Source organism: Emydura macquarii, unplaced genomic scaffold (assembly GCF_026122565.2).
Source record: "Emydura macquarii macquarii isolate MOO-44397 ecotype Brisbane River unplaced genomic scaffold, CSIRO-AGI_Emac_v2 contig_1551, whole genome shotgun sequence".
NCBI lineage: Eukaryota > Metazoa > Chordata > Testudines > Chelidae > Emydura > Emydura macquarii.
In genome coordinates, this window is record NW_027131688.1 from 8201848 (window position 1) to 8227462 (window position 25615).

Consider the following 25615-nt stretch of genomic DNA (forward strand, 5'->3'; position numbering starts at 1 on the left):
CGCTCTGCTCAAACGGGGCCCCGCCCCTTCTGGCTGAGGCCCCGCCCCCAGGCTCTGCCCTACGCAGTGCCCCGCTCTCTCTCCGGCAGGCCGGGGCAGGGGGCGGGGCGAGCGGACTGACTGACTCCGGAGGAGGCGGCGCGCTGCTGCTGCTGGCTGGAGCCGAGCCCGGCGGGCGGCGGGACTGGCTGGGAGGGAGGGAAGCAGCATGGCGGCCGGGGGCGAGCCGCCGAGCGCGCCGTTGTCGTCGCCGCCGCCGCCTTCCCCTTCCCCTCCTGTCGCTCCCGTGGCGGAGCTCGCGGGCCCGCTGCCCGAGTAGCCGCGCCGCCCGGAGAGCGCCCGGCCATGGAGCTCGCCCGGCCGGCCTTTCCCGCCCTGCCGCAGGCCAAGGAGGACTCCGAGGTGAGCGGCCGGGCCCCGCGCTCGCTCGCTCGCGCGCGCCCAGGCCCGGGCACGGGGCGTCCCCTCAACCGCCCGCCGCTCTCCCTCAGGGGCCCGCGCGCCGCCGCCTCCTCCGCGCCCTTCCCCCCTCCTCCCCCTCCCCGCGGGGCCTCGTGGGTCCCGGCCTGCCCCGCACGGACCCGGGGGCACCGCGCTGTGGGGGGGGGGCCTGACCCACGGGGTCCTTCCGCCTCTCCGCCCCCGCCACAGCCTCCTTCCCCCCTCCCCCGGGACGCCCGGCACCCCCAGCCTGTGCCTGCCCCTAAGATACCCCATAAGCTCCCTGCTGAGACACCCCTGCCCCATAGGGTGCCTGGTGACCCTCCCCCCGGCCTGCCAGTGAGCAGCCTGGCCGCCCCCTACATTGCCTGGGCGGCGGCTGCTGCTTTCCGAGCAGACCTGCCCCCCGGCTCCCGCCTGCCTGCAGCCGAGCCTGGCCCCCACCTCGGACCCCTGCCTCCCCCACAATACAGCGCCCGCTCCCCTCTGCGTGCTCCCCAGTGGCTTCCCGCCAGCTGCCCCCGGCTCAGCAGGCTTGGCCCTGGTTCGATGGTGTGCTGCGGGCCGCTGGGCTGCTTAGAAATCGGGGGGAGTGGGTCACCCGGGAACCCCCTCTGCAGATCCGGTGGCATTTGTTAACTGAGGTGCAGTGGACACGGCGTGGTGCGCTGGGTGATCCTTCGTGGAGGAAATGTTTTAAGGTGCAGGAGCCCCCGGCTGCCCTGCAGTACAGATGGCAATATTTGCTAAGACAAAACTGCTCCCAGTGTGGGGTCAAAAGAGCTAGATCAGTTTGGTGGCCGAGCTCCGAATTGGGCTTACATCTACCTTGCCAGTCTTTGAAGCGGGGAATGTGTTTTCGTATGTTGCATATAGGCACACGTGTGCTCCTTTTGATGTCCTGTAGTTAACACAAAACGCCACTACATTTATGGGTGTTGATCGTTTCTGAAATCTTGCCAGTTTTTTAAATTGCTGCATACTTCACAGATGCTAGCAATTACATCAGTATTTGTGGGAATTATTGTTGCTTGCTTGTTTTGTATTCTGGTAAGCTATCTGCAATACCACATTTTATTATATCTATTTTCTTGTTTTGGTACTATTTCTTTAATAGCCTCTCCCCCCAAAGTCTGGTAAATGGGCCTCAAATTTTAGCTAGTCTCAAACACAATTGTGACATGGTTTGCATCTAAACTCACGTTGTAAGTTGTGTTCACTACCTGGGCAGAGAATGTTTATAGTATAGCTGTTAGTTTAAATAAATATCTGCCCACTTTGGAGCACCCGTATGCTGCCTACAGCTGTGTCTGGAAATGGTTAACCGGAACTGTGCTTGATGATTGTTTAGTTTTAGCTAGCATAGTTTGAAAGGACACTGTCTGGATAAAACTATATTTTGAAAACAAATATTGAGAATGTTACAATTATTTTAGTTCACTAAAATGAAATTATAAATCTATTTTACTTTTCACTTTTGCTTGTTTGCATTTTTCAGTGTAGATTGTGAAAACAGACTAATCAGTCATAGATCTCCTACACCAACATAATGCCATAACATTAGGACTGTAAAGGCTACAAGGAAAAAGTTTGGAAATATTTTTTTATTGTGAAACACTTGTATTGGTCATAGGTCTTGTAAATGTTTGGTTTTTTACAAAGTTCAAGTTTTGTGTCTAACTTGCATCCCTTCAATCCCCATTTGTGGGGTGGCATAAAGACCATATTATCACTGATGTTAGAAAATATTTGATAAAACTAATACATAAACCGACACGCAGAAACCTAAAATCACTTAAGATGCTATGAAGTCCAATGCTTAAAATATGCCTTGGAAAAACAATTGAAGTAAATTAAAATTGTCCAGCCCACAAACTAAAGTAATTCAGTGAAAACTGAAACTTCATCTCTTATAAACTATCACAAGAAGGTAGATTAGTATAACAATACACAATTGTTGAGACTCCTGTAATACTTAAGACAGGTGTGGTGGATTAACCATAAAATATCACAATGTAAAAATGATTGAGCGTTGGGAATGTCATCTGAGAGAAGCAGCAGTGTCTTTATATACTGAGCCACAGCAGGTACTATATTCTGTAACGTAAAAAATCCACTTCTTGTTCATTTCTCTCTGCCTAATATTCAAGAGCAATAGTCAGCAGGCCAGTTTTCATGTAAACAATTTTTTTGGGATGACATTGTCAAAGATCCCTTTGAAGCTGCATTTTGCAACCACTAGCTTTGGATAAAGATGGCTTTCAGAGCTCATCATTGCCACCCTTTAATCAACTAGAAGGGGGGATGCATTAAGAAACACAAGGCAGCACTTACCCCTACCTGCTGGGGTGAGATTAGAGAGTTCAGCATGCCTCACCAGCATTTGTGGTCTGCTGCCTTCTCAGGGACTGGAACTCGTAATTGGCTCTTCCATGTGAGCACACAGAGCTCTATTACTGGGATGGCTCACATTTTCTAATTTTTCTTCATAGTTGGTGTAATTGAATGAATTTAGTGCTCATGCAAATGAGAAGCTCAATCACTGTCTTCAGGTAGGCATAGTGCAGGCAGGTGCTTGCCGTTATCAAGCTTCTGCCACACACACCTCTGCCAGCATTCATCAGTCCTGGCTTGTATTATCTCCATTGTTTCATTGTGATGCACAGACTGCAATAATGTGAAATCGTGCAATTTTGTGACATGAACTAATAAGGTCTAGGATGAGACCACTTCTTTAATGTTCCACTTGTAATGTAGAATTTGAACCCATATTTCCAGCTCACAGTGCCATTTGAGTTCCTGAATAGAATGTCTTTATCTGTAGTTTGTGCCATCTTAATCTTAGAAATATGTCACAATTCTGGCAAAGCTCATCTGGTAGATGCTGTGAATGTGTATTAATTAAAAGCATTTGTTTTATTATGGATCAATAATATTGAACATGTCAAAGCCTTTTGAATAATGGTTTTACATGCTCCAAAATAATTTTAAACCTTAAACTCTCATGCTCTTTCAAACCCCAGTTACAAAAAATCCAAGTAATTAGCTTACATTTTGAATTATTGCTTGCAAATTCCATTAAAAACTGCAGTAGCTACACAAGGGGAAAAATTGGTATAACTGTTTCTACACTCCTGTATTTTAAAGGCACATTTTCAAGTAGCTTGGGTCCAGAATTCTGCCTGCCTTAACAATTTGATTAATACTGCTTTAAATTCTGAATTTTTTTTTTTTTTTGGAAAAAACCCTCTGCTCAGATGCTGAGAAATTAAAATAAAAAACCCCACCCATTTAGGAGTTACATTTTGTACTCATGTTCCCTCAACTGTCTCTACGGCAGTAATTAATACACTATTCCCCAGAACCAGGTTATAATAACTGGTGTTGGTGAATAAGAGAAGGAATAAATAAAGAAAAATCTTAATTTCAAGAGAAAGATAATTGCTGTTGGCCAGAAATGTAGAAAAAAGCAGGATCTATGTAATGGAAGCAATACAGACCTTTAAATGTACTTGCATTGTTAATCACTGCTAAAATATTTTACTTTGAAGAAAAAATTGAGATGAATTTAATGCAAAGACAGAGATTTAAAATGTTCATTTTGTAATCTTAATTATTATTTTGGATTATAGTTAAATATTTGGATGCAGGTGGCTTAAGTAAACATTCTTAATGTGGAATTCAGTGTCTTGAAGTAGTCATCACTTTAGTCTGTTTATTACATTATTCCATATAAAAATAATGGGGCAGACTCATTTTGTTTGGCAAACAAGTATTTGACAGTGGTAAATATTCATAGCAAAACAAATTTTGTATCTGTTGTCTGTGGTTTAAAAAGTTTTTCTATGTTAAAATATATGATCAACATGCCCAAATAAAAACAAGAGCAGGGCAAAGACTTAAAAGAAATGCTACACAATGCTAGCAAACAATACAAATTTAAAATGAAAAATCTTGAGTCTAATTCTGCAGGATGTCACCAAAATACTCTACATATATCAAAGGGAGAGCATTTCACAGCTGCAGAAGCTGATAGTCCTTTCATCTGTGGTGATTAGTTTGGGTTCCTGCACCTGTGAGGTGCTCTGTTGAAATTGTTGGGAATCCCAACAGACACTTCCATGCAGAAGCTTCCAGGAGCATGGCCTAATCTGAAAAGTGATTATAAAAATGACATTATGAGGTTTCATGTTTGTCTCATTACTGCCCAAATCAATGTCCTCAGTTTATAAGAGGTGCATTTTCTAACTACAGCCCTGAAAACTGAACTCATCTTTTTCCTATTTAAGTGTAAACAAAACCAGTTTTAAACAATCTTCATAAAAAAAAATCCCTCCCCCCCAGTGCCAGTTGCAAATAGTGTTCACTTCCTTATTTGTGGTGTTATCCTACTAGATCTTATGAGGACTTATGACTTATGAGGAGGAGAGGCTGAGGGAACTGGACTTGTTTAGTCTGCAAAAGAGAAGAGTGGGGGGATTTGATAGCGGCCTTTAACTACCTGAAAGGGGGTTCCAGGGAGGATGGGGCTAGGCTGTTCTCGGTGGTGGCAGATGACAGAACAAGGAGCAACAGTCTCAAGTTGCAGGGCGGGAGGTCTAGGTTGGACATTAGGAAAAAGTTTTTTACTAGGAGGGTGGTGAAGCACTGGAATGGGTTACCTAGGGAGGTGGTGGAATCTCCATCCTTAGAGGTTTTTAAGCTGAGGCTTGATAAAGCCCTGGTTGGGATGATATAGCTGAGGTTAGTCCTGCTTTGAGCAGGGGTTGGACTATATGACCTCCTGAGGTCCCTTCCAACTCTAATATTCTATGATTCTATGATCTTCATGGGTTCTCATAGTCATCTAGAAAACAGAGTAGTCAAGACCTCTATTTTCATCCTGTTTTTAAACAAACAAACAAACAAAAAAACTACCCTGGTTATCTTATGTGCCTAACAGTAAGAGGCAACACTCTGCCTTCACTCTCCATCATATTGCACTGGTATAATCTAGTGGTTCCAAGTTAGAATGTGTACATTGTTATGGGATATCTTCTAGACTAATACAACAAGATGGAGGAAATAGCACACAAGACAGAGTACTGTATTTTGTTGTCATGTCTCCTTCCCTTATGTTTCTCCATTTTCTTTTTAGTTTCCTTTGTCTTAATTTTCTTTGTTTATTCGCCTTTCCTGTTTCTTGAAAAAAAATGTTAGCTCATTAGCACACTTTCTTCTTCCTGTTTGTGTTCCCTCTTTCTCTTTGGTTATCTTCACTTTTTTCTGTTCTGTCTGCTGCTGCATGAATTTCACTATGGTATTCTACCTTGTTTTCTTCAGTGCCCATTTTCTTCATAGTCGATTAACTTGCTTCCCACCTCCCTGCTTTGGTATCCACTCTGTATTTTCAAAGTTTAAAATATTTGTATGATAGTTTATATGCCTCAGTGGAGAAATACAGCAACTATTTTTGCAGAGTATTTACGGAAAAAAAAGTTAGAAGCTTATTGTCAAATGCAGCTTCCCAACCCCATCTCTGTGGATGTGTATCACTCAGCTGTGCATAGATGCACTGTCAAATCCTGTTTAACCACTGTTTTAAAAGATCTGTGTGGGAGTTGTTTGACACCTCCTCTTGCCCAGCTTCATTCCTTATAGACAGCCTATTTGTATCTGCTTGGTACTTACTACCCTTGAGCAGCTGCTGTTTGTGGCTACTAAGAATTTCAATCCTTGGTAGGAACTGGAAATTAACAGTGATTTCATCATTTTATAATGATAGAAAAGGTGGTTGTCAGTAATGTTCATACCTTTCTCTTGAATATATTTTCAGCAGCCTAACTCTGTATATCGGATTGATGGCAAAACTAAGAATCAGACTAGATTGAATTCATATAATTGGATGTTCAGTCATCACTTTATTAATGCACTTTATGGCCTTTTGACAGTTTTATTTTTCAGTCCTGTTTACAAGGGCCATCAGTACAATCAATTTGTTTTATATATGGCCCTTACTACACAATATCACAATGTTTTATTGAACAAGTGATTAGCTAACGAGAGGAAGGTTTCAAGGTAAGATTTAAAGTGGAAATTGTGCAAGCGGAAAGAATTAGAGGATATAAATAAAAGAACAAACCCACAACCAGGGGGAGTTGTGGTGAGAGGACAAGAGGCTAAAACTGTCAGTACGGACTAATAGTAGAAAATGAAATGAGGGAACTAGGGCAAAGTAAATCAATGAATTTGAATGCTGGGAGCAAAAACTTGATTTGGAGGGAGATGGGAAATTGATAACTATGGTTATGCAATGGAGTGATAGTTTCCTACCTTGAGCATCACAGCAACCTAGCTAAAATATCCTGGACATGCTGAAGTTTATAAAATTGGGATGTAGAAAGACTAAGAGGAAATTTCAGTAATGAAGAAGGGGAGTTGTGAGGTTGAGAATTAAGATCTCTGCAGAAGCAGAGTCAAAGTAAAGATGAATTTTTGCTACATTATTAAGATAAAGAAGTGAGATGTGGGAGAAAAAGATTTGGGCCCAGATTCATAAAAGGACTTAGGTGCCTAAATTCCAGTTTTTAGGCACTACTGCAATCCCCAGCTCCCATCTAACCCTGTAGGTGCCTAAACTCACGCCAAAAATTTTGCTGTAAAATTCCCCAAGATGCCTAAATTTCTGCTTCCCTGCAGCCTGGACTTATGCCCCTAGGTCTGTGAGAGAGGTGTGGCTTAGGACACATCCCTCTGATTGACATCTCCCATTGGCTAGCTTAGCTGGGCATCTGCATAGTATCCTGGCTTGTATAGATCCTTTTCTCAGGCATCTGTTTCTCCCATGTGCTGTATAGGGAGTTTAGGCACCGAACACAAGGTTTGTAGATTCCAGTAATTTTCAAGGAACTTATATGTTAGGCATTGCAATATCTACATCCCTTTGTGGATCCAGGTCATGATATCAAGGATAAATTGAGATAGTAGCAATGGAGTCAGACTGGTAGAACAGGCGGACTTTCTCCTAATAGTCCATCTAAACCATAAATACAGTCCAAATAAGGAGACTGAGTTACATTTTATAGTGTGGACAGGGCAAGACAAGACTTAAACCTCTCCTGTAATTGGACTAAAGCCTTTGACATGCCAAAGGCTCCCATCTTGTCATAGACTCATCCACGCTACAAACTGCAACCTGGTCAGGGTTTCTGTAATATAACCAGGTTTTCTGACTCAATTGTAGTTGTAGTGCTAGATGGACCTTAAGGCTTATTTAGTGTCCAGAGATCCAGTAGTAGGAAGTTACTGTGTAGCCAGGGGATCAAAGCGAGTCTAGCTGAATGTATGATTGAGTACTTTCTTCATAAAAGTGAGACTTAACCTACAAATGACGCAGCTGAAGGAGAAAGATGAACAAGGGTAAGGGCAAAGCCTTGGAGTACTTCTAAACATCTTACAAGAAATGAAAAAGGAGTGGGTTAGGAGGATGCAAAAGATGGCTTCTTGTTTTAGGTGTTCAGGGAGCAATCAATATTACAGAAGCCATACTGAGATCAAGTAGTATAAGTAGAGGGATCTGCGTGGAGAGGTGAGGGGTGTCATTAACCACTTGGAGAACAGTTGTCTCAGTATGGCAAAAGGGTCATAAGTCTAGAAGTGGTCAAGGAGACTTCACTAGGAGTTGTTGTAAAATAACCATTATCTGCAGTAATGAGGGCTTTCTCAAAAGGGAATGAGGAATGATTTCTTTGTTGCTGGAAAAGAGCCATTGCAGTTGGGAGTGATTGATGGTAGTGATATAAGGGGAAAGGATAGGGAGCTTGAGGCAACAATTGAAGTTCAAAGGGAGAATCTGATAGGTGCTTTTCTTCATTTAAAAAAAAAAAAAGAGATGCAAGATGGCATTTTCTGCTAACACGACAACATTTCATAAACTTACACATATCCAGAAGGTCATAATTTGTATGCAACTAGTTTTAATAATGGTAGAACTTGGCCAGACTTGTTCCTCACACAGGCAAAGTGAGTTGTTCAACAGTTCTCCAGTTGTTATTATTATTAAATATAGAAGGTAGTGTCCCAACTTGTGTGTTAATAGCCATCCATTGCTTCAGAATACAGATACTCTCGCCAAGTGAATGCTTAAATATAAAGTTGGTTTATTACATCATACAGTTTTCCAACACTTTTTTGAGCTTGTCTCTCTCATCCAGAATCCAAAGTGTTTCACAATCCACCAATGCTACTGACCATAATCATCAGCAGGCACAATTTTTTGACTGCAGGATGACCAGAAAGGATTAATCTTCATGGATTGCTTGCCCCTCAGCCAGGACTGAGCTTCAATGAAGACTGAATCACATGCAATGTGGTTGTGTGCACACATGGGCCTTACCTATCAAGGCAAACATATCGTTTCAGTGATGTGTTGTCATGGTGCATGCACACATGAATATATGCACTTTGTCATACATGATGTTTTTTAATGGCGTATATACTGTTTTGTATAAGGTAAAGCCAGGCAAACACCAGGCATTGTGTTTAAAACTCCTTCACATTGTGCACTGTACACTGAGCCACTAGCTGGGGTTCCTGGGGACACACCTGTGCAGAGCTTATGCTGTATATTCATTTTAGGTCTTTCACAAATCCTGTAGCCCCGCCCCCCCAAAAAAGCTTCTCTCTGCAACTACTGTGCCTGTCAGCCACAATCCAATTTGGGAAAGCTGGTTACAGATGAACAATGCCTCTCTGTATGGCTTTTCTTGATCACCTTTTTACACAGCACTCTTCAACTTGTGATTTACAAACCATGAATAGGAACCATTTCATCCACTGCTGAGTTACATTCACTACTTGGGTATAATCTGCCAAATGGTTAACAAAGCTTATCAGTGTTACTGTATCCAGTTGACATGTTTTAATAGAGTTTGTTTTCTTAACAAAATTCCCGCAATTCGTCTGATCGGAGAGGAGATGCTTACTATTTTTGTCTGCTGGGTATCTCATGCAGTATGCACAGGGCATTGTTGCTCTGTAGAAAATACCGTCGATGAGATGAATTCCTTGGTGTGAGACATCTGCCAGGGCTTAATCTACAGTCAAGGATTTTTTATATACTTTCTGTATAGTAACTGAATAATCTTGTATTGTTGAGTGCAAAAGCCTTGGAGAACTATCATGAAACCATCAGAATAATTCTTGCATTTTATTTTAGAATCTTTTAGTAACTAATCATGTGCTTTTGGTTAGAGGAAGCACTTAATTGGAGGGCTTGTCTACACTACCGCCTTTATTGGTATAACTTACATCGCCCTGGGGTGTGAAAAGAAACCTCCCAGAGTGACATAAGTTACATAAGAAGCAGCGGTGTGGACAGAGCTATGTCGGCAGGAGAACCGGAGCTACCACCACACATGGAGTTGGTTTTATTATGCTGATGGGAGAGTTCTCCCCTGTCAGTGTAGAGCAGTCTTACAACAGTGCAGGTGCTTGGTACAGCTGTGCCCCTGTAAGCTCTGTAGCAAAGCAGCCCGTGGGCTTGTGGCCCAATCAGCACACATCCTCAGGGCCATGCAGGTAGTATATATATTGTGTGGATGTGGTCCACATAACACACAGAGAGCTGCAAATGCTGCCCACAATGGTAAATAGGTTGAGAACCACTGCTCTGTAGTGTAAACATGGCCTGAGAGAGCATCTTTCTGATATCTACTGTCTGAAGGAGATCCTAGTGGAGAATGGCTTTTGTACTCTTAAGACTTCCCAAAGACAATGGAGGCTGATGTCTAGAGAGCACACTGTCACATTTTTCTCCATTTAGAATATCTTCAGGCCATCCGTAGTTTTCTTTCCTTGGACTGTGTATTGCTAATTGCTGCATACTTTTCTTGCACAACTACATTTTTTGCTGCAGGATTTGGCCCCGATTGTAATTTCTTGTTTATGTTCTGTTTAACTATATACACAAAAAGGTGTGCTTTGTCCCTAGAAAAAGAAAATTAGAAAGCAGTGGGACTCAGTCTTGCCTGAATATAATTGATTGTGTATTTAAAGTATCTTTAAAGGAATGCCAAAATCCTTTAGACCAAACTTCTAACAAGTTTATCCAATCTCAGTATGAATTTTCATCATATTCTACATTAAGACTATAAAGTTAACAAAACAAGGCAATCAAACAGTGTTTATCAAAAACACACAAGTGGGTTTGTACAAAGGTTTTCCAGGATGCCAAGAGCATACATAAATTGTAGGCATTGTCTACATGGATAGTTAGACCAAAGCGAAAGCCTGTGTGGATGCTCATTTCTGTTTCAATCAGGCTTATTTCAGTTTAGCTTAAGTTGATTAGGAACAGATTTAAATTAAACTGAGTTAAGTGTCCACACAGGGCTTTCACTGGTTTAACTAAACCAGTGCAAGTTTGTGTGTAGTCAACCCTTGAAAAAGAAGTTATTTTCAATCTGCCTAGATATCAAAGGAAAGATACTGGTTATCAATATCTCAATACTTTGTTATATAGGCTCTTAACTGTCGAAAGTCCTATAATAAACTCTTTACATTTCATTTCAAAACAAATATAAAAATAGTTCAATCAGTTATTTTCAGGCAAGAATGAGTCCTACTGCTTTCTAATTTTCTTTTCCTAGGGACAAAAAACACCTTTTTGTGTAAATAAGAAGAAATCCTTAAGATCACCAATCATTCAAAACAAAAAACTATTTTTTGCCATTCTTAGGACCCAATCAACTAAAAATCACATTTCTCTGAGAGTTTACTTTGTTACAAGTAACACATGATTAGTGTAACTGGAAGATAACTTTTAAAAATTAACTACTGTATTTACTTTGCGTATTTGGCAGTGTTTTCTGTGTAATCAGTTTCACTGCAATCCATTTTCCTTGTTTGTGTAGTCTTTTCACACAGTAATAGGGAGAATTTCTCTTAAAATGTGGTTTAATATTTTAATTTGAATTGAACCTTCCTCAAATGCTGTCCCAGATTCAATTCTGCAATCCAGGGGTTTAGGGAAATATTTTACTCTGATACCCAAATCCCAAATAATCCCACTAAATATCATATAGTCAATAAATCCTCACCGAATACCTATTTTTGTTTTATGGCATGTATCTAAATGAGGGAAGTGATACATTACTAAATGACCAGTATTTCTGGCATCCCCAAATTCCTGGAGTTGGCCATGCTGCAATTTTGGGACCTGAAGCTACTGCTCCCACTTCTGAGGCGTAGAAGTTGCATTCCATAATTTTTTCCTGGCAATTTAAACTGCTGCTATGACCCTGATACTTCAAAGACACTGTCAGCAGTTGTCCAATAAGTGGTTTTTTTTATAATCTCTTAATTTTCTAAGGAGGTAGTGGGAAGGGGAGAAGAGAGATTAATAGGGCCCTGAAACTGCAAATGGGAGGAGTTCATAAAAATTTAACAAAGGAACTAATAATGCCTCCGTGGAGTGCAGATTGAGAAAAGCTTATGTAAATACACACAGTGTGGAACTAAGCAGGTGTGTTTATCACCCTGATCTCTTTACGTATATGTTTTATTCTTTTGCCTTCTCCCCATTGCCTTTTTAGATTGTAAATTTTTTGTGTTGGTAGAGTACTTACCATGATGGGGCCCTGATTCTGAGCCTAAGGTATTAACCAGTAAGTGGAGGAGAGCAGGAGATAATTGACATGAGATAGGGAATGAATGAGTCCGAGAACAGCAGGAGGGGATAGTAGATTGTCAGGGAAGAAAAGAATAGGAGTGGGACAGACTGGTAAACTTCAGTTCTGGCAGTTGTTCTGTAAGGCAAAAAAGAGCAGAAAGGCTGATCCCAGTCTCTAGAATGTGCAGGTGGTTTAAGGCAATGGTACAGTCTGCCGAGACAGGTTGCTCTGTAGTGGATCTTGCACTGGCAGAGAAGCATCCCACAAAAGAGCTTAGAAGAGGTTGTGAGGGTGCAAGAATCTGACATGTTAACTAATAGGAATAGTATTCAGGTGCTTCTGGCTTGATGCAGGGAGGTGTGCATGCAAACCTGCTCAGTCATCTAGGAAAAGTTAAAATGGAAATGACTTTTTTTTTGTGTGGCTTATTCTGCAGTGGAATTGGCAAACTGTGTTAATATAAAATAGGTTTCTAGAATTGTCAAAGCTAATATCAAGTGATTTATTACATAGTGTAACATGCAAGACTTCTGTTGTGGTGTACTTTTGCTAATGTTCTATTCAGCAGCAATAGGAACATCACCTTTACCAGAATTTTGTATTCATCAGGACTGATGCAGAAAACTGTTTAGACACAGGTTAGGCTTGATCCACTCATCATGAAAAGTTTTAATTTCACTTTTACCTTTGGTTAGAATTCTGCTAGTTAGTCCAACAACTTTCTTTGCTCTGGCAGTTCAGTTTGACCTGAGATGCATTTAGTAGCAGGTTATGAAATGGCAGGGAACTAGCTAGCTTAATTTAGAAAATCCATTTCCAGCAATTTTACTATTTTACAATGTGCTTGCTTGTTTTGGTTGCTAGCTTTTTTGCACATTCCCTATTGTGTGTGTGTGTGTATATATATTTTTATTTTATTTTTTAAAGGATTGGACCTATCCCATGAGAAGAGAGATGCAGGTATGACACTTTAATTTGTTCATTTGAGCCAAAACTCAATGGCTCATTCAGTAAGTACGTGGAGTTGCCAAATGAATGAATGGGGTTCAAAACTAATCTCAGGCTCTTAGATAGCAGGCTGGCAGTATTGTGAAGCAGATATGCCTCCTGGGAGGGGAGGGTACATACTACATTGTTCTTGATCTCCCCACCTCCGAGGGCTAGTATAGAGTAGTTAAGAGTGTTATAGCAGGACTGTGCTAGCAATCTCTTCTGCTGGACATGTGCTGTGTTTCATTGGAGATTTAAATATGAAGGGGAGGGAATTTTTTTAATGGGGGGGAAGAGGAATGAGGAGAGAAGGATGAACAGTCTAGAATGAAGGGTGATGGGTCAGTGTTGCAAATATAACGTTAAAAAATACTGTTAATTGGGAATCTTAGCCTCTCTCCCAACACCCAAAATATACAGTATTCTGCTTTCATGTATGTTTTAGAGCATGGGAACTTCTAGTAGACTTGAACTTTGCTTCTGACTTAAATTCATTCAGAAGCAGGTGTTCTCAAATAGCAGCCTTTGGGGAACTTAAGTTTCAGTATCATGACTTTTCAGCCAAATCTTTGCATCAAATAAAGGTCTTCAGACATGCCTGAAAGTGGAATTGAATGAAGGAAGAATAACTGGATACAAATTAATCATTTGTTACTATCATATGGAGTGAAATGACTTATTGCATATGTAAACTGGACATATATAAAATACATAAAATGACTTGACTTCACCCCAGCTTACAATTCCACTGAAACCCATTATTTAAACTAAGAGAAGGTGTGGCAGTCTAATTTGAACTTTGTCCATATAAAGGATTTAATTTCTCTTCTAAAAATAAGAGCCTCTTGCTATGATCACATTTCTTCTACTTTGCCAAACTTTTTTCCTAGCCCTGTTATAAATGACATTTGATAACAAGTACCTCACACCATGGTAAATTACTTGTTTCCATGGTCACAGTTGGAGCTCAGAGCGCAGTGCATTTTTAACTAAGTTTTTTTGAGTTGATGTTTAATGTCTTTTTTTCCCCTAGGAAATTTTACCTGGGTTATTTTTAGGCCCATATTCTTCAGCTATGAAAAGCAAGGTACGGTTTTCAGAATATTCTCCTCTAAGTGAAGTTCTAGTACAATTGCTCTTGGCATATTGTAACATAATTATTGTGAAAAAGTAAATTGCATACAGTTAATATTTATGCACTCTCTGAAGTCTTTCATATATGAGCTCAGTATAAATGAGACAAGGAGAGTTAATATCTTTTATTGGACAAGCTTCTATTGGGAGGAGAGAGAAGCTTTTGAGCAACACAGAGCTCTTCCTCTGCTCTGGGAAAGGTACTCAGAGAGCATGCCTACACCGCAAAGAAAAACCCATGGCAGTACCCAGAGTGTCTCAGCTAAATACATGGTCGAACAGATAGTTTAGCATAAGAAGTTAGCACATATTCTAAAGGATCATTCAAGGTGAAGTGGACTGTTAACAGTCCCTTAAAATATACTTATGCTAAACTATCTGTTCAACTTTGTATTTGGCTGTGACACTCTGAGCACCTTTCTCTGACCTGAGGAAGAGCTCTGTGTATCTCAAAAGCTTGTCTCTCTCACCAGCAGAAGTTAGTCCAATAAGGTATCACCTCACTCATCTTGTCTCTCTAATATCCAGGGACCAACACAGCTACAACAACTCTATAAATGACACATTGTCCATTTCCTTTATTACATGTGATGTTTGTCAGATTAATTTGGGCAGGAGTAAGGTAATCTGGGGCTGTAGGCACACTATGACATGGGGTTCCCTGTGCGGTGGCCCAAATCCTCCCAAAGCAGTGAGTCTTGGAGTTGACACCCCATTCTTATGCATGGGGCAGTTCAGTTCACTCCCCACAGGGCTGTTAGTAGAGGCCTTGTCTACACTAGCACTTATGCCAGCAAAACACACCCCTGAATGACATACATTTTGCCAGCATAAGTGCTTGTGTGGACAGCACTTTGTTGGTGGGAAACACTCTCCCACTGACATAGCTACTGCAACTCATTTAGGTGGTTTTCTTATGTCAGGGGGAGAGAGCTCTACTGTCGACATAATGCTACAGAAGCGCTTATGTTGGTAAACCTTGTGTCACTTGGGTGTTTCTTTCCACCCTCCTGAGTGACAAAAGTTTTTTTTGGCATAAGTGCTAGTGTAGACAAGGCTTCTGGCTGTCTCCAGACTGCAGCACACAGTTCATGTTTTTGAGTTTACCTTTGCAATCACGAGAACACAGTTTTTTTTTTTAAATGAAAGCTGAGATTCTCATGTAATCGCATGCCTAAAGTGTTGATTCCTGAAGTCACAGACCCTGAACTCAGCTACAGTGATTTATTCACCTGCCTCTGACATATTACTACTACCCTACTCACTTCAGCCAAAAGAATCCGTAATACTAGATTGTATAAACAAGTATTCAGTTATTTACCCTAAAAGTGGTGGTGAGCATTTATTAGGGATTTCACTGTAGTTAACAAAATGAGTTTTTAGATTGACTTTTAAAAAAACTTTACATAGATTGTGGCAAGTAGATATTTCTGTGAATGCTCATCTGTAATTTGCATCTGTAATGGATATTGGGCCATTGACAGTTATTTCTTAGTGCTACAACCATAAATCAAATCAGTCAATATAATATTTGTTTCATGAACTAAGATAAGTGGCGGAGGTTTGATTTTAACATATCCCAGAGGCAGAGAAAAGGTTAGCAAAATTACATCATCTAGTTTAGAAATATCGTTTCTCTCCTGCTATGGACTGGTTCTATCAAGATTTGATGTTAGCAGTAATATTATCACATGGCACATGAATTTGCGAGAGCTTTCAGAGAAGTTGAAAGGTGTGTTGTGGGTGCAGAAACCAGTTTTTAAATCCCTTCTCTGCGAATGCTTTCTTATCCCTGCTGCTAGAAGCATTCTTCATGTAACCTTACATTTTAAAAAAGCAATCAATCAAAAATAAAACATTTATTCAAAACAAATATTCTTTGTCTGAATATTGGAGGTTTAGTCCTAATGTATTTACTTTTCATATACTTAACTTGATAACCTCAATCTAGCATTTCAGATAGATATTTTAAGGATAGCTTGTTATTTTTTATTATAACCATAACTATGCTACAATAAAAAGCAAATCTATTTTAAAAAAAGTTTACCTAAATTTTTTTCTTTTGCAGCTACCTATACTTCAAAAACATGGAATAACCCATGTAATATGCATACGGCAAAATATTGAAGCAAATTTTATTAAACCAAACTTCCAACAATTATTTAGGTAAGAAATTAATATAACAGCATTCTGAAAAATAAAACAAATTGAAGGATCTTCTTTTGAAAAGCTGTTTTAATTATATTCTTAATGGGATTTTTTTTAAAGGTGTTTTCTTATGGCTAGCATGGTCCTCTTCAAATAATCGTGTTATATTTATATTAATTATTTGAAAAATGTCTCACTAAGATAAACAGGGCTGTGTCAGATAATCTGTGATCTGGATTTGTCCCACCAAGCCACAAAATACTTTGATATGCCAAACATACACGAGTTTGCACTGTTTTCCAATGACAGATCTGTCAGTTCTGGTATAGTTTATTATAGTAAGTTGAAATGCTGTTGCAATAATTGATTCAGAAAAAATATATGCAGCCTATTTGTGGCGCACAGGGGCCCCAGAAGAGAGTTCAGGTACAATTTTACATCTTGGTAATATTGGGGATATGGAATAGCTGGTCAGTTACATTATATATAAACTCATACCCAGGGTGGTACTCTGCATCTTTGATTCCCAAGGGGTTTCACACTGCATTATGGATCTCATCCTTCCTATTGAGAACTGGATAGGCTCCTTCAGATTCAGTCAGAACCTTTTAACAATCAACAAGGGTGCTACAATCACACTAGTCCTAGAATTGAGACTGGAAAATGACGCTAGCTCTTCTATGTGGCAGTGTACAACTACTTATGCAGATTTCTGAATGATATTGTAGCAAAGCCGTCTTCCAGATTTACTGTATCCAATAAAGAAAAGGCAATATGTAATACTGTTGTATGCTCACAGTAACTGTTTTAATTGCAGGTATTTAGTCTTGGATATTGCAGATAATCCAGTTGAAAATATAATACGATTTTTCCCTATGGTAAGTATCTTGGTGTGTCAGTTTGACTGGATTGTGGATGGAGCAGTTCATAGTCAGATTTTCCAAAGTGACTAGTAATTTTGGGTGTTGCAATTTTTCAGTGCCCAATTTTAAACATCTTATAATTAATTCTATTCCTGGTTCTGCCAGTGGCCTGCTTAGTGACCTTGATTAGATCAGTTCACCCCTCTGTACCTCAGTTTCCCCATCTGTAAAACTGGGACAGTGTTACTGACCTCCTCTGTTAAAGCGCTTTAAGATCTGCTGATGAATAGTACTTTATAAGAGCTAGGTATGATGATTATTAGTGCTTGGGTTTTCGGTGGATGCTTATTGCTTTCTGAAGAGCAGGCCCTTTTAATGTGTCCGAAGATGTGTGCCCAGAATTACTAGTTAGTTTGGAAAACCTTGGCCTCTAAGAAGTACTTTATCATTTTCAGTATCAGCCCTATAATTTTGTCTTTAGAGCAAATGTTAGTATAGGTACATTAAAAAGTGACAGGAAACTGGATGGTGCAAAATTTAAATTCACTTTCTGGAAGCATATCTTAATCTACTTTAAAGGACTGAAAAGGCAACTTTCATAATACAAAAATTCATTTTAATACCTAGTTACACTGGGGAACATTAAACAGAAAAGTTTGGTTAAAGAAATGCTGAACCTCAATTTCTACACTTTGGGGTTGTCCATTTTTGGGATAATCGAAGCATTTTGGGGGGATTCTCCCCAAATTAAAAAGGGGGGGAGAGTTTTGAGGGGAGTAGGGAGAATTCTATTTGTCCTTGCATTTTACAGTAATCCCAATGTTTTCATAGTGTGGACCACATAATAGACTGTTTCCTGGGCCACTTCCTGAATCATTAATCCATTTTTGATCACATGACATCCCTATAGCAATTCTTCTAGTTTGCCAACAGGGATGGTAACACTATAAAAGTGTGTATTTTCAACAGTCAAATGCAATAAATCTTTGTTCTCTCTTTGAGGGGAAAATCTCATTCTCCTTTTGTTCATTTCATTGACTCTTTTCACTCTCTACTCCCCAATATACTTCTTTGCAGTTACTTGCCTTCTCCGCAATTCCCTGCATATGCTTCCTTGTAACTGTTTTACCCTGGATATGCCTTTCCCACCGATGGCTGTAGACATTCAGGGTAGTTCTTGTTTGCTATCCGATGTAGCAGTGACCCTGAGAAGAGATGTCTGATTTCCAGCTTCTTTTGGAGGTTACCCGGCTCTTCTGTGCAGTGAGGAGCCTGGGGGCCTGAACAGCACGTGGAGACAAGGAAGAACCAGCACTATTTGACCCTCTCGTACTTGGTGTTGGTCCAGAGAGCTCTTTAGATCACAAATCCCATATTCCTGAAAATAAGGTTCTTGGAAAATTTAAGGTGGCTTTTTACAGTAGATATACTGCCATCAGTATAATTCTTGATAAGTACTTCATTGTGACCCACGTTAGATTTGTGTTGGTTATTTTGCTTTTCATCTGTTCACTTCCAGATAGTATAGGCTATTTACATTGAGTTGACATGAAGTATCTTGGTGTCGTATTGGGATGATAAATAACAAACTTTGTGGTAATGTTCAATTAAAATGTGTTTAATTTCTGATAATTTATTAAATCTCTTCAGTTAGCTCTCAAATAACTGTCCACCAAAACTTTTCTTTGTATCTCAAATTTCTCATAGAAAACTCTAATTTGTATGTAGAATGGTTAAGTGACACATTGGCTTGTAAAGATCTTGAATCTTTACATATTGACTAATGATGTTTGGTGTGAAAACGCTTCCGTTTTTAAATGTAAAACGGTGTGCATGCCTTCTATAACCAACTCACTCTTTTCCCTATAGACGAAAGAATTTATTGATGGAAGTTTACAAACTGGAGGTAAACCTGGATTAAATTTTCTTTAATTTACCTACATTTCCTAATAATTTGTAAGCTTTAAATATTCGCTTGCTTAGTTGTATGTGTCTGGACATAAACACTTGTAACTGTTAAGAACCTAAGTGGGGATTTCCCAAATGTTTGGATTTTTTGGCTTGACTGGTGCTTGTCATTTTGCATAGTTATGAACCTGGTCATGGAACCAGTCTTAGCATTGCATTTTATTATAGGCCCAATGCAAACTAGTCTCAGTCCCTTCCACCCAAAATTGGATAACCCATCTATTCCTAGAGCAATCTTTACACTGCAGATTTGATTGTGTTCTGGAAGCTAATACAGATTCATATACTTGGGGTTTTGTTTTTAAAAGCAGGGTCTCGCTCCTATACTGGGATTCCATTAGTGCGGATCCTGGTTAGTGATCTAAAGTGAAGTAAAACAAAATTTGTAAGACACTAACATATTAATCTTGAGAAAATATCTTCCTGTTACATAGCTGTGTTTAAGGTGAAAAGTTGGTAAACTTGGGAGAATAATTTTTACTCATCTATTCAAGTAATTCTCTGTCTTCTCAGGAAAAGTTCTTGTCCATGGAAATGCAGGGATTTCTAGAAGGTAGGAACCTTTCCCTTTTTTCTTTTCTTTTTTTAATCATATGTAGTATGTTTTTTCTAAATGTTTTGTTTCTTTTCAGTGCTGCCTTAGTTATTGCATACATTATGGAAACGTTTGGGGTGAAGTACAGGTAAGAAAAGTACATTTCAACTGATTTGTAATTTAGTTGATTTAAGTTTTCTGTAGAAACTGAAATAAAAGGTTTAATTTAAAAAAATACTTCTGGGACATTTGGTCCGTTGGCAGTTGAAGATAATGGCTGCCTTCCCAACCAAGTACTGAATTGTGAATTTAAAATAATGATTTAAATTAGTAATATTATAAAGTGTTTTTGAAGGGATGTCGCCCTGCTGCTTCAGGGCATAAGCTGACCTTTAATTCTTGGGGGTTGAGAAGAGACTTTTCCCTTTTGGGTGGATCATCCCATGATGGCCTGCTGCAGGGTTACTTTCAGCTTCCTCGAAGCAGTTGGAGACAGGATACTGGACTAGGTGGACCATTAGTCTGATCCAGTGTGGCAATGCCTATGGTCCTACTTGCTGTAATAGCCCCTTGGGGCCTCTGCCACCCAGTGCAGTTTAGAGCTGTCCTAACACTGTGCTTTGAGACCAGCCCTAAAGGTATTGAAAGCCACCTTCTCCCACACCCCCAGTTACTCCAGGTACTGAAGGGCTAGCTCTAAGGATCTTTTAAAGAAAAGTGTTTTTCCCCCAAGAATTCAGAACCAGTAGTAATAACTGTTCTAGTATTTATTTTGTCAGTCAATAGAGATGACTGCAGACAAGATCTTTTTTCTTGTTAAGGGATGCATTTACTTATGTTCAAGAAAGAAGATTCTGTATTAATCCTAATGCTGGATTTGTCCATCAACTTCAGGTAACACTTTTTCCTGGTTATAACTGAAATCCTATGGCTGCCTTTTCAGCCAGTTGTGTATATACTTATGCAACTAAGAATCAGTCTAACTAGAATGTTTGTTAGCATACTCTGACATTTGTTTATCTGGAAGTATGGGGGGGAAGAAGAGAGCTGTCACTTTAATCGGTTAGCAGAATCAAACTTCGGAGGAAAAAAAAACAACTTCAGACATGATGTATGAAGTAACAGATTTTCATTTCTTACTCATCTAAGGGCTTCTTAGCTACCGGTTAGTTTGCAGGTAGGGGAGAACTTCAAAGCAGATACTGTGTTCCATAACCACTGCATTTATTGGCATCAAATCATAGAATAGAAAATATGAAAATCTAATATGGCAAGCTCAGTAGTAAGGTTTGAAGTCACCATGCCACCAGATTGAAATAGGTGTAAATGACTGGGAAGCCTTGGGATCATATACTGAAATGGGCTTTCAGTACTTGTCATTCATCCACTTGGCTGGCTGACTGGCTGGTGAGACAACTGACTTAGTTTTATTTTTACAGTATATTACTTGTAGGATGCCTCTCCTTGTGAAGTCATCTTATTTCTAAATGTGTGGCATTTGTTTGCCAAGTAAAATAATACCTTGTCTACATCTTCATGGCCCTATGCAGTTGTGCCCCTTCCTAAAATCGCTGCAGTGGTCCTATATTGACAGTTGCCTTATAGTCCAGGCCCCTTCCTGGAGCAACACTGCCTCCTTTTCCCTAATCATCCTTACTTGAGACCCTGGATTCACGCAACTTTATTCTCCTCCTTGAGTGCCCCTACTGTCAGGTGGATGCCATCTCTTTCCTCTACCCTGACTGTCTCAATTTGAACATTAACTGCAACGAGAAGGGGGGGGGCAAAAGGGGCGGGGGGGCTATGTCCCAATAAGGTAACTCCTTGTTTACTAAACCTTTTCATTCCTATAAAACTTCCTCTGAAACCTTTGTCTTAAGCAGATTTCTCTCTAAATTACAGCCCCATGATGCATATCTAGTAGCAATATGTCATTGTTTTTTAGGAATATGAAGCCATCTATCTAGCAAAATTAACTATCCAGATGATGTCACCCCTGCAGCTGGAGAGATCGCTATCTGTTCCACCTGGTACTACAGGTGAGACGTCTCGTGTTCTTTGTAACTGCACCCTTCTCTCCTTAAGACAGTGATGTGGCTTGGTTTAGTGAAGTGATTTCCATTGGCAACAGTGTGGAGTGCATCTGCTGGAGGGAAAGAAGACTTCAGTTGGTATACAGGGATTACTGCAAACTTGTGTTTAGGATGGTGTACTGAAATGCTCCACTTCCCTGATACACTGGGGAAAGGCTGGCTTTGTGGTATGCATCCCCAGAACCCACTGAAAGCCCTGAGCTACGTGAAGATCTAGATTGTGGGGGGGGAAGCCAATAATAATAGCATATTCATAATCATAGCATATTCCGTGCCTGAATTTGAGCTGCTTACTGTAGCTATGTCTGGTAAGAAAGTGCACATGGAATGTTTTACAGTGAGAAAAGTGTTGCCTTTGTTAAATCTCCTAAACCCAAATAAATGGCTGAAGAGACTTGGCTCAAACTTGGGGCATGGGGGGAGGAAACCTAGTCAGAGACGAAGCATGGAAACTTCACAGCACAAGATGAAAGTTTTGGAAGGTTGTGTATATGCAGATTTGAGTTTCTAATGCAAACTGTCTTGTGATCTTAATTATAGTAGGTACTTAAAACTGATTTCTTATAAAGCACATTCTCTAATCTTTTTTTAGGAAGTTTGAAGCGAACACATGAGGATGAAGAAGAATTTGGAAATATGCAAGTGGCAGCAGCACAGAATGGGTGACATGTAGGGCACCACTATTCATAGAGATTGTGAATTCCTGCACATGGAAGTGAAGAAAAGCAGAAAAGATAGATGAATGCAAAACAAAAAAATGAACACACCCACAACTTCTTTTCAAATACATGTTGCTTCCAGATGTAAATCTGCCTCTGCAACACACTAAGCAACATTTTAATATGTTGGACTTCTTGAATGAATAGATGGCACTGATTGTTTTACTCTTTTTTACACTTTACAGTTTTATTCTATACCAAGATTTTTGGAATTGCAAAGAGGTATTATTGCAATAATGCACTTTTCATACTTGAAATTTCTTTATTTGTATGATATAAAGTTATTACTTTAAACAAAATGCAAGCTGGGGGGATGTTTATAAAGTTATTTGTGTAATTTATAACAAGAGACTTTAGTAAAGAAAAGTTTGCTAAAATTCCCTGTGTTCTAAGTATATATTGTAGCTTAAAGTTACTCCCACGTTTAGAAGCATACAAAATGTGGAAATATATCCTGTTTTACAAACTTCATATGCTTACTGCTGTTAGCAGTTGAAACCTCACCAGTTATCTGAACAGCACTGACTCCTTATCTTCACAATAAAACATCACGTACCAATTTATTTTCAGATTGACTGACCACCCTCTCCTTAGTCTTTTGAGAAGAGGAAATAATTATCTAAAAACCTCCAGTAGTATAATGCAAGCTAATCTAGTCACTCCAGCTGGTTAGAGTAAATTATTAAACAAAGTGGTCACGTGTTAACTAACTAAAGGGGAAGCCAGCATCACAACTTGATGTATATTAAGACTGAAGTCTTTCTATTAGCAAGCAGAAATCAGTAAGTAAGGTTTTGGTAAACTTAATTAATGTAACGAAATCAAAAATAGAACCATTGCCTACCAACTAATTTCCAGTCCTTTCCAGTGTATTTTATCAAACAAGGGAACCTTCAGACAAGTAGCATACTGCAAGCATACTGTAGCCTGATCGACTGACTGGAGGAACACTGGCATTTCTGGTACTGCTTTTATTATACACAAACACCAGTGAGTGTGTCTACCATTGTAAATAACCTTTTGGAGGTGCATAGATCTTAAAATTAATACGTTCTGTTTAAAAACACTTAGCTGTGCAACCTTGATTTTTCTCAAGCAGTCAAGTGGAGAGTTGTCAAGGTTGTTCACACAATTTGTATGTCAATCAGTCCATGAAATAAAAAATGTGAACAAAAAAATAGTTCCTTTCCAGCACCTGGCATTGGCCACTGTCAGAAGACAGGCTACTGGGCCAGATGGACCATTGGTCTGCCTCTGTGTGGCCGTTCTTATGTACTCACCGAACACCTTAACCTAGTTAATTTTCTTCCATCTTTTATTTCTTAGAAATACATATTCATATAATTAGACAACATCCTACTTCATAACCACAGATGGGGTGGAGTTAAGATTTAATAAACTTGGGTACTTAAGAATCCAACCTCACCCTAGATTTCTTTACGTGGACATCCTGTCCCATTGAAAGTCTTCTGCAACCTTGTAAACGATATATTCTGTGCACATCCGTTTCAACTTTTGCTTTAGTCAAACAAGTTATCGGGCTTAATAATGTAATAATGGGATGAAATTATACAGGACAAACTACATGATCTAATGGTCACTTTTGATCTTAAACTATAAATCTATATTGTGCCAGTCAATGTGCATTGAATGAGCCATGATCCTTGCACACACTAAAAGATCAAGTTAAGAGTAGGGATGCTTACACAGGAGTACTGCCTCATTTGATGTGCATGTTCCCTATACTGCTAAGTTAGCCGGCCTTGCACAGTGCAATATTCCTTTGCTTAGAACAGGGGTTCCCAACCTTTTTGGGTCTAGGGCCACAGATACCATTTTAACAACCCTGAAGGGCCACCAGTCTCTGCCAGCAGGCCCCACTGCACCCAGACAGAAGTTCAGTAAGGAGGCTGCCTCCTCGCTAATTCCCAGGGGCTGGTTGCCACAGGGAAACCGTATATGTCCTGTAGCCCCGTGTGCTCCAACTGGGTCCCAAGGCAGTGGTTCCCTTCTGCAGCCAGGGGGATGGGAGATCAGTGCTCCCCTCCTAGCTCCAGCAGAGACCCCAGCACCTAGCAACTGAGGTAGAGTGCTTTGCTCTCTGTTGGGGCTGGGGGAGGGGAGCGCTGATCTCCCATCCTCTTGGTGGCAGCAGCAAGGAGCCTGCGCCGGTCTTGTAGCCCAGCTGCAGCGTGCTCCATCTGGGTCCTTAGGCAGCGGCTCCCTTCTGCAGCCAGCAGGAGGCGAGCAGTGGGTCACTTTGAAAGACCCTGTGGGCCACGGCTGGGGAACCACTGGTTTAGAACGTGGGTTAAATGCTGTGAAAACCTAACTAAACCCATGCACAATGAGGCTTTTGTACCTTCCTAACTTGGTCAAATCAACACAATTCAAAGGCACTTTCACTTGGTCGCTGTTTTCCAGCCACCTGAACTTTTTACTCCTCCCCAGTCCAGTGATAAATTTGCGTGGCTCAATTTGGTAATGGCCGAAGTATTTAATTCTTTTTAAACTTCAGATGGAGGAAGTTTTCAGCCTGAAAGGTGAGTCCCTGATGATGGATATAATGGAAACAATCAAACAACTGAGCGCAGCCGCTGTTAGTGCTCTTGTCTAGTGTAAACGGTGTGTGGTGGCAAAGCGAATGCTGCTGCTGCCCTATGAAATGCCACCAGTGCCCTTAGACAGAGCTGGGCATGGCAATGTAGGCCTCTATCAAATAAGTCTGCAGCCAGTTACAACCTCGAGAGGCATGCAATTGCCCTTCCATAAGTAACGAGGAGTCCAGGGCATTTGCTAGGAGAAGGAATCCCAAACTTAAACCTGTGTCCACATTGGCTGCTGCAGTACGGCACGTGGCTTGTGGGGACGAAAGTGAGACTGGAGCGGCGCACGCTTTTCTCGCTATCAGCTGGTCATGGTGCAGGCAATTCAGCAACACAGAACTGATCCTGCAACCTGTTAATGCACATCCTCTGGCACTGAGGAGAGGCAGCAGCCGCCACGGGAAGTCCTTCGTCACAATCCTGCAATCCGGGACCGATGCTCATTTGTTGTAGACTGAAGCAGGTTT

At 40.4% G+C, this 25615-nt stretch overlaps 1 protein-coding gene across 1 annotated transcript; it reads left to right on the forward strand.

Annotated features, from left to right (window-relative positions):
* Nucleotides 1–113: 113 nt before the first annotated feature.
* Nucleotides 114–23689, forward strand: STYX (serine/threonine/tyrosine interacting protein). Its single transcript, XM_067554776.1, has 11 exons — nt 114–402; nt 13020–13052; nt 14116–14169; nt 16285–16382; nt 17182–17242; nt 19097–19133; nt 19709–19748; nt 19828–19878; nt 20552–20624; nt 21676–21769; nt 22416–23689. Exons 1-11 carry the CDS (start codon nt 346–348, stop codon nt 22487–22489), a joined length of 672 nt encoding a protein of 223 aa, XP_067410877.1. The 5' UTR covers nt 114–345; the 3' UTR covers nt 22490–23689.
* Nucleotides 23690–25615: the final 1926 nt, after the last annotated feature.

Bases quoted from the DNA above. Each gene is read 5' to 3' on its own strand.
- STYX (XM_067554776.1), top strand. From the start codon at position 346: ATGGAGCTCGCCCGGCCGGCCTTTCCCGCCCTGCCGCAGGCCAAGGAG. The intron at 13,053-14,115 runs GTATGACACTTT...TTTTTCCCCTAG, and splicing joins CCATGAGAAGAGAGATGCAG to GAAATTTTACCTGGGTTATT. The intron at 19,879-20,551 runs GTAAGAAAAGTA...TTTCTTGTTAAG, and splicing joins ACGTTTGGGGTGAAGTACAG to GGATGCATTTACTTATGTTC.